General features: G+C 42.2%; 1 protein-coding gene across 1 annotated transcript in view; it reads right to left on the bottom strand.

The window, feature by feature from the left end:
* The window catches only part of LOC107690633 (protein HEG homolog 1-like), a 33,436-nt gene extending 24,665 nt beyond the window's left edge, over positions 1 to 8,771 (bottom strand). Inside the window, exon 1 of the mRNA XM_016489013.1 lies at positions 8,213 to 8,771. Coding sequence (XP_016344499.1) covers positions 8,213 to 8,771 — 559 coding nt within the window. The remainder of the gene's footprint in view (positions 1 to 8,212) is intronic.
* Between the last annotated feature and the right edge of the window lie 1,253 nt (positions 8,772 to 10,024).

The raw sequence follows: 10,024 nt of genomic DNA, 5'->3' as shown, positions 1-10,024 counted from the left end.
TTACGATTTCGTTTTAATCCAAATGATGCGTGTGCTAAGTGAGTGAACATCAAAGATCACACAACAGAACAACTCTCTCTCTCTCGCTCTCCCTACTGTTAAGTAACTTGTGCATTGTTTTACTTACTTGTTTTTGACATATCCGACCGAACTACAAACTTTCCAGTGATGTCTGTGAGAAAGATATATTCACTCGACAAGCTCGCGCATCTGCGCCGCTGCGCGCTCAATCCACTCAGCGCGCTTTGCTTATCAACTCTCGCACATCAGCTATACAGGCGTTAATACTGAATGTTTAACATTATATTCACTGCATACATATACTTCTAGTAGACATCCTTAACTCCTTTCTGCTGTCTGTTGTTGGTGTTTCTTTGTCTGAATATGGCGCTTATCACATGCTGTGTGGTATCGGCATTTGGTATCGGGGCATTTTAACGAGTACGAGTACAGGAGACCAGTATCGGGCCCGATACCGATATCTGTATCGGTGCATCCCTAATATTTATTAATACTTCTTTCACTCAAAACCGGTTTCCTGATTTTATTCACGATGCAGCAAAAATGTACTTTTATAGTGAGAATGAAGGGTGTTGTATTTATGGTTTTCTCATTTATATCTCATGACTCATGCCACTTTTTGTACAATGCTTCTTACCAGAATCTACTCTGTACCTTACCCATGATACAATGCAAAAGTGCATGATGCCTATCCACAGCAATGATTAAAAACGGATACATTTTGTTTATATAGATGAAATGATCAAACTTTATTTGAATGAAATTTTTAATTCCAATATTAGTTACCTGTGAACCTTAATGTAAATAACAATTTATTAATGAGTTATAAACGTTAATAATAATGTCTAAAAGTGAACCTTAATGTAACGTGAACATCTGTGAATCATTTATTAATGATTTATAAACGTTAATAACATGTGAAAGTGAACCTTAAAGGTGCTGTATGTAAGTTTTTGACTCTACTGACTCTACTGTACTACTGTGCGTTCCACGCCGGAATGTCGGTCTCTGTTTTGGTTTGTGAAACCCACCCACTGCCAGTTTACCCAATTGTATTTCGGCACCCCGGGTTGCCAGTAGGCAGAAAACACAGCGTATTTCATTTAATTAATCGTCAAATGCACATGTTCCTGTTGGTGTCGTCAATCTGGCAACCTGCGTGTGCGTCAAGTCTGAGGAGGAGGGACCGGGTGAAAAAAACCCTCTCCAATATTTTGAATTTGGACTGCAATACCTAGTTCAACCACTCGGTGTCAATCCTACATACTGAAGTGACATTTTTATCTCACATAGTGTTTACTGATTTTACGGGTAAGCTGACTGTAAGGTGACATTGCAGACCATGTTTTTCAAGTGTTTATATCGCTGTGTTAGTGGGCTTAATCATGATATCAAAAATCATTACTGATTGCTTATTAATATGATAATATTCTGTAATGGTGCTTTCGGTCATTGATTTAATTATTATTTAAAAACTGTTAAATTAGATGAAATATTGTAGTGAACAGCGGTCAAGATGGCAAGATTCCTTTCCACACAACACGTGGAAAGTTATGTTCTGATGAGATCAAGCATGTTTTCACATAACAACACTACCTCTTGTGAAGAGGGGGGTTAACATTAACATACAGTAACCCCCAGGCACGAATAGTCTCCCTCAAACTTAACATTTGTGGAAGGATAAGGATGTCAGCATTTCATGGATCAAAGACTGATCCAATCACCATGGGGGTCTTTCACTGATCGCAGTTCTTCATTCTTGAGACCTAAGTGTGAACAATCACTCACTACCTCAGACTGACCTGTGGAGAGGGGGGTTAACATTATCATACAGTAACCCCCACCCAGGGACTGCTTTGTTCTCCCTTACTCTTATCAAAGTGTGAACGATCATAAATCCCCCTCACAGTTTGCCATGTGGCCAAAGCCACAAAGGAAAACTACATTTTCACATGCATTCACACAAAAAGGACACAAAATTCAGCATTACCCATTGCCCATACCCATTGATGTTTGGTCTTCATATTTTCAGCACAATGTGTAGGTTAATATGGAATTGGTTTGGAAAGTAATGCATAGGAAAACCTTTAAAGACATTGTTCTGAATGTGGACTTTAAGCTATGCAAATAGACCTCATATCAGAGAGGCCATTCTGGGCCCACCTCTGACAGCATCAGCCAATCAGAATGCTGGATCTGAAAGGTGCCAACTTGCAAACCCTGCCTTCTCAGTGTAGGAATAAAAGGTTCTCTCCAAGACAAAAGAAGTATGCTAAGTTATGCTGTGTGCTAAGATGTTGTTGCTAAGTTAGCTTCTGTGTGGTGGGGTCTACTGCTAAGCCAAAAGCTAAGCTTCTCTGCCAGAGAAACAAGGAAGTTCTGCAAGAATGAGTTTGGAAACTGCCATAGCAACAACAACCACAAGCTTAGTGCCCCCCCCAATCTTCTGCAACGACTTCAGAATGTTCTCTTCAGCGATCCTCTGCTTGTGAGTTCCAAGCTTCCAGGATCTTCTCCAAGGACTTCAGAATCGTCTCTTCAGCGATCCTCCATTTGCGATTTCCAAACTGCCAGGATCTTCTGCAACGACTTCAGAAAGTCAACGCCAATGATTCCCCCGCCTGCGTGTTACAGGTAGTCAGGATCTTCTGTACAGACTTCAGAACCTTCACCTTCAAGGCTCCGGTTTGCGTGTTCCAGACCAAAGAACCTTCTCGGTGCTCAGGAGTTCATCATCCTCAGGGATGCACTGAAAGGAAAATTCTTGGCCGAAGCCGAACAAACTGAAACACTGGGCCGAAGGCCGAATACCGAACACGGTTTTTCACATTTTTCCCCCATGTAGACCTATTTTGCCATTTTTTTTCACCATTGCATTAATTCAATTGCCAAAATGTGCTTTTTACTGTTTTGTCCTGCTTTTCAAATAAAAAATCTATTAAAAAACAACAATTTAAAAATATTTACTTAACACTGAACATTTTTTTACATTCTAGCAGACATTATACCAACAAAGCACAATTGAACTTAAAATTAATAAGTTAGTAAATTAATATTTTTTGGCCATTTTTGAGACTCGAATCAGGCATGTATTTTTTACTGTACAAATAAAGGCAGCCTTGCTGAGAAGAAGAGAATTCTTTTAAAACATTAGAATATATTACAGATCCCAATTTGAACACTGTGTGAATGTTATAATAAATGTATTAATAGAGCTGTTGTAGGGTAAAAATGATTAACATTATTGTCTTACTTTTTTATTTTATTTTACAGAACGACAGTAAAATTACAATACTATCATTTATGAATGTCGATGAAGTTGTTGCTTTTCTCTGCTTTTATTTTGGCAGAACCCTGCAGGAAGATCTCAGTGCTTCTTTTGGTTGACAACAGCATGCAGATTTATAAATGATTCTCATTACGAATTTGGGAAGATGTTTGTCGCACATATCACATTGTCACATGTCTTTAAAAAATGTCACAAAATGTTACTGAGCAACTGACGAGTAACAAGTTCAGCACAGATATTCCTCGCACTTTGAACCCTGGCGCCGCGAGCTTGTGCAGCGTTGTCAGAATACATGCAATTCGTGCGTGCATTAGAAGATATAACATTCTGCAGTTTATTTACTAATCGTTTGAGGTAATTTCGCGATTTCAATCATCATACAGTAACCTGACCACCAGCATTAGCCACCTCATCTTCTTATCGGAGACGTGATGCAGCACTAAACAGTCTCTCGCTGTCGGTGCTTCATGCTTGTAATGATTTCTGCGTCTTTCTCTGATAGTTTGAAATACTTTCACACTGCCGACATGTTTGCTGCATTAGTGCGTGGTAATTTCGCGATTTCAATCATCATACAGTAACCTAACCACCAGCATTAGCCACCTCTTCTTCTCATCGGAGACGTGTGATGCAGCACTAAACAGTCTCTCGCTGTCTGTGCTTCGTGCTTGTAATGATTTCGGCGTCTTTCTCTGATAGTTTTAAATACTTTCACACTGCCGATATGTTTGCTGCATTAGCACATGCCTCTATTTGATCGCGCTCGTCATTGTTCGGTACATATTATTCGGCCTTTTCGCTTATTCGGCCGAACAACAAAAGAGATTTTTTTTCTATTTTCAGCCGAATAATTTCGGTTGCCGAATATTCGGTGCATCCCTATCATCCACCAGTGCTTCGTGTTCAAGACTGTGAAACGGATCCAACTCATTTCCTTCCACTGCAACGACAAGTGGAAGATGTCACCGCTCCGACTCAGCACATAACCAGACAGAACATAAATCTCACTTTTTTCAAACCTCTTTCCAGAGACCATTGGCATTTTATTACACCTGTGTCTTCCTTGTGTTGATAATACAGTAAAAAGGCTCTACAAGTTAACGATATCTCACAAATCCTTCAGATTGGTCAGACTACAACTTCCTATAATTTAATGTAATTCTTATTTATTCAACAGTCTTCCATGATTGTTCTTTATTGTTAAGGTGTAATTCCTTGGCTGGTACCCCAAAAAATAGTATGACCAAGACTAAATATTAATATAAATATTTAAGCCCAAAGCCATTACACTGGTGGTGCTGCTTAAATCTAAAGTCACCACATTTAGTGGTGCCCCGTGTTAGCCTAATTAACATCTGATATCACTACAATATAAATATTTAGGTGCCTTTATTGAGCTTGCATTTATCAAATATTTTTGTCATATAGATGTGATGCTTAGTTATAATTTGGTGGAATACTTGATTGTTTTTTCTGAATTGTTTAATGTGAGTTTACTTGTATGAGCCATTTTTTTGTTCAGATGTTCCACATGTTCCAATGTGTTGTAAAAGAAAAGATTAATCTTTTGTTTCAGTTTAAAGTTGTTTACTGATATAGTGTAAACAATACAATACATTTCCCCCAGAAAAATACCAACTTTTTCTGTGTGTGCAATTGTAATCAATAAATAAATGATTAGTGTGTCCACTTTACATTAAGGTTCACTTTTACTGGTTACTAATGTTTGTAACTCATTAATAAATGGTTCACAGGTGTTCACTTTATATTAAGATTCACTTTCACAGGTTATTAACGTTTATAACTCATTAATAAATGGTTCACAGGTGTTCACTTTATATTAAGATTCACTTTCACAGGTTATTACCGTATATAACTCATTAATAAATGGTTCACATCTGTTCACTTTACATTAATGTTTACTTTCACAGGTTATTAACGTTTATAACTCATTAATAAATGGTTCACAGGTGTTCACTTTACATTAAGGTTCACTTTCACAGGTTATTAACGTTTATAACTCATTAATAAATGGTTCACAGGTGTTCACTTTACATTAAGGTTCACTTTCACAGGTTATTAACGTTTATAACTCATTAATAAATGGTTCACAGGTGTTCACTTTACATTAAGGTTCACTTTCACAGGTTATTAACGTTTATAACTCATTAATAAATGGTTCACAGGTGTTCACTTTACATTAAGGTTCATAAGTCAGGAGATATAAATGAGAAAAACAAATAAAAAAACCCTTCAGACTCACTATAACAGTCTATTTTTTCTGCATCATGAAATGAATCAGGAATCTAGTTTTGAGTGAAATAAGTATTAATAAATATATTTATTAAGCATTTATAATATGTGAGTTAAAAAATGTATCACTATTTGGCAGGTATTGCATTAAATTCACCGTTTTTGTTCATGCATTTATAACTGCTTATCAATGATTTATAATGCATTTGTAAATGAGTTATTGGTCATTTATGAACACCTTTATAAACACTTTATAAAGGGAACCTTAATGTAAAGTGTTACCATAATGTTTTTTAGCTACACATGACATTACTTCAAAATGTCTAATTTGTAACATTTGTTATAGGGAAAAAAACTCACCGTCTTGTGCAGTCGTTGCAGCCACCAAGCAGAACATCAAAATGATCTTCAGTGGTAAATTCATTTTCAGATTTTAGTCCAAGTGGCAGTAGAAAATAAAAAAAAAGATCTTCTGCTGGCAGGCTGCTTGGCACTACCCTCTGTTCAGTGATTAGAAGGTGATAGATAAGACCAGAATAAATGCCTCGATCAGAGGGGAATGCTAAAGATGAATGATGACCTAGGTGACTTGACGGCAAAGTCACGCCTCCCGGCATAAGGGTATTGCAGACATTTCCAGGTGTAGTAATTTGTACAAATGAAAAACAAAGGAGTCAGTTAAATTTTGAACCAATTATTGAGAAAACAAAAAATAAATGTAATTTGTGGTTAATGAGGGATATCTGAATATTTGGGAGGGTATTATTGTCAAAGGCGGAAGGTATATCTAGATCTGTGTATACGTCATTATTGTTAGATATGCCTCCAAAGATTATTAAAGATCTAAATGTGATTCTTTATAACTTTATTTGGAGAGAGAGAAAAAAAACTATTTAAAAAATGAGGGAGAGAGTTGGACTTATAACCCAAAGGTCATGGGTTTGAGTCTCGGTACTGGCGGGGATTGTAAGTGGGGGGACAGCGTACAGCGCTCTCTTCCACCCTCAATACCACAACTGAGGTGAGACCCTTGAGCAAGACACTGAACCCCCAACTGCTCCCCGGGCACCGCAGCAATAATGGCTGCCCCATTGCTCCGGGGGTGTGTTCAAGGTGTGTGTGTGTGTTCACTACTCAGGGCTGTGTGTGTGCACTTGGATGGGTGAAATGCAGAGCACAAATTCCAAGTATGGAACACCATACTTGGCCACACGTCATGTTCTTTCCTTGAAGAAAAGGGGTGCAAAAATTGGGTACAAATGGGTATTTTATTTCAGTACTTTATTTATAAAGTAAGTACATTTCAACTGTTCACCCTTCAACATTACTGTCACAAACACAGTCACATGACCAAAATGAATAGGGAAACATTCTGGGGCGCAGAATAGAAAAAGACAAAGTGAAATTGAAAAACAATGCATTAAAATAAGGACAGTGAAGAAGTTTTGTCTGGTAAGCTTAATATAATACAAACAAATCGCCTGAGAGCCCTATCATCTTCGAATGTAAACTAAAAGAGCCAATGCATATTGACGTGCGGGGTTTGCATCTCGCGCTCCACCCTGCAGCGCGGGTATAAATGAGGAAGCGGGTGCAACGCACATTCGGGTTTTTTCGCTGAGGAGCCGAGCCAGTGACCCAGCGCCCCGCAGTGGTACAGCAATTGTGGCGACGGACATGACGTCTCCGTTCCCTCCTTCAGGGCAGACATTCTCTTTCAGTCGGTCACGTTCGACGTCATGTCGGAATGTACCGACGAATTGGGATACCTAACAAAGTGCCACTATTACTTTCAGCGCCCTTAGTAAGCCACCTGATGTGGAGATTACACATATGGACTGGGCATTGAGAGCAGTATAACATATGGAATGTCTCTGAGGTGGCTCTGGCCCAGTTAGGAGGGAGTCAACACCGGCAGGGTTGGCAAGGCGGACTCTGCCAAGGGAAAGACACTGGCTCACCAAGAGGGGAACTGTACCGTGGAAGAATACACACATGGGATCACCATGGGGATCCCAACATATGGGCACCTAACCTAGCACAGGCGTCAAACAACAGGCGTACTTACGAGTGTTAGGCCTGGCGCCGGACGCTCCGCCACATCTGGCTGCCGAGGGTGATGGAGGAACTCAACAGGGTTCGCCTGTGGGGAACTGAACTGTGGAGCAGAATAAGCGCACATGTCCGGTCCGTAGAGGGAAAGGCGCAGCAAGCGAGACACCAAGCAGTCTCTCTGTGTTTACTGGCTACTCAGGGCGAGTACACGAGAGGACACTGGCTTTACACGAAGGCTATAAAACCAAGCAAATGTGCTTGGTGTCACCGAACCCGCAGCTCTACATATATCTGTCAGCGAGGTGCCGTGTGCCAACGCCCAAGAAGAAGCAACACTCCTTGTCGAGTGTGCTCTCAACCCGAGGGGGCACAGCACGCCTTGGGTTTGATACGCCAAGACGATGGCATCCACTTTCCAGTGGGCCAACCTCTGCTTGGAGACAGCCTTTCCCTTCTGCTGGCCTCCGTAACAGGTGAAGAGCTGCTCTGACGTCCTAATGCTCTGCGTTCGGTCCACGTATAGATAACGTGAGAGTCGGCTGGCCCGAATTCCAGGCACGATTTGTTGGCCGAAAATGCATGCAGGTCCCCTACCCTCTTGATGGAAGCCAGCACAGTCAAGAGCACTGTCTTCATCGACAATTTTCAGCTCTGCAGACTGCAGCAGTTCAAAGGGGGCTCTCTGCAATGCTGTAAGCACCAGAGAAAGATCACAAGAGGGAATGGAGTTAGGGCGAGGAGGATTCAGTCTCATCACGCTCCTCAGGAACTCCTCATGCTTTCCCAGAGATTCACCATTTACAGGATCCTGATGTGCAGTAATCGCGGCAAAATACACTTTTAGGGTGGAGGGAGACAGCCTTCGCTCCACCCCCTCCTGGAGGAAGGAAAGCATAGCTCTGATCGGGCATCTCCAGGAGTCTTCCCTGTGAGAAGAGCACCATTCAACGAACAGGTTCCACTTCAAGGTATAGGCACGCCTCGTAGAGGGTGCTCTTGCCGAAGTGATGATGTCTACGTCCACCTGGGGTAGATCAACTAGGACCTCCGCGTCCCATCTAGAGACCACATGTGGAGGTTCCAGAGATCTGAACGCGGGTGTCAGAGGGTGCCCTGTCTCTGAGAAAGTAGGTCCCTCCTCAGAGGAATGCATCAGGGAGGGGCTGTCGTGAGGAAGGATCTACTCCCTCAGAGACGGGGCACCATGTGGCACCCGCGTCCAGACCTCTGGAAACTTCATGTCTGGTCCCTGAATGGGACACGGAGGTTCTAGGTGACCTACCCCAGGAGGTAGTTGATACCATCACTTTGGCAAGAGCACTGTCTACGAGACACGCTTGCGCCTTGAAGTGGAAATTGTTCTTCAAGTGGTGTTCTCGCCGAGAAGACCCCCGGAGATGCCCGATCAGGGTCGTGCTTTTCTTTTTGCAGCAAGGGTTGGATCGAAGGCTGTCTCCCTCCACCCTTAAAGTCTATGTTGCTGCGATTGCTGCTAACCATGACCCCGTGGAAGGGAAGTCGGTAGGGAAGCATGACCGGGTCATCAGGTTCCTTAGGGGGCGAGAAGGTTAAATCCTCCCTGGCCCCCCTCAATACCCTCTTGGGACCTGACTCTAGTGCTCAAAGCACTACAGCAGGGCCTATTTGAGCCTTTGCAGTCAGTTGAGCTGAAGTTTCTATCAATGAAAACTCTGCTTCTACTTGCACTGGCCTCCATCAAGAGGGTAGGGGACCTGCACACATTTTCGGTCGATAAATCATGCCTAGAGTTTGGGCTGGCTGACTCCCAGGTAATCCTGAGGCCCTGGCCTGGCTATGTGCCCAAGGTTCCCACTACTCCCTTCAGGGATCAGGTGGTGAGCCTGCAAACGCTGCCCCCGGGGGAGGCAGACCCAGCCCTAGCTTTGCGTTGTCCCGTCCGAGCCCTGAGATGGTATGTAGACCGGACACAGCTTCAGGACCTCAGATCAGCTCTTTGTCTGTTATGGATGCCGGCAGAAGGGAAAGGCCATCTCCAAGCAGAGGATGTAGGGGTGTCGCGACATACCGGTATTGACGATAACCGTGATATTCAAATAATGAAATATCGACATCGTGTTAATTTAGGGTGTGACGATATACCGGTATTGGTGATAACCATGATATTTAAAATGAACAGGACACTTATGATAACACGACACGCAAATAGCCAACTCCAGCGCCAGTACCTGGTTGACCTCCCAGGTGGCAGTATTGCACCTTAACGCCGACACCTGTCACACAAGAAGAAGACGCAGCGCGCAGCCACACTACTCCGAGAAGAACCAATAGTATCCATGCTGCGGGTCTGCAGATGAATATATCTCAGAAGAACCATGTTCAATATTATCCAGACAGTAAGTTGCCATTATTTTACAGCCCTAGTTT

The sequence above is a fragment of the Sinocyclocheilus anshuiensis genome, unplaced genomic scaffold (genome assembly GCF_001515605.1).
Source record: "Sinocyclocheilus anshuiensis isolate Anshui unplaced genomic scaffold, SAMN03320099.WGS_v1.1 scaffold3310, whole genome shotgun sequence".
NCBI lineage: Eukaryota > Metazoa > Chordata > Actinopteri > Cypriniformes > Cyprinidae > Sinocyclocheilus > Sinocyclocheilus anshuiensis.
The sequence above is the reverse complement of the archived record's forward strand: the minus strand, read 5'-3'. Positions and strand labels throughout refer to the sequence as shown.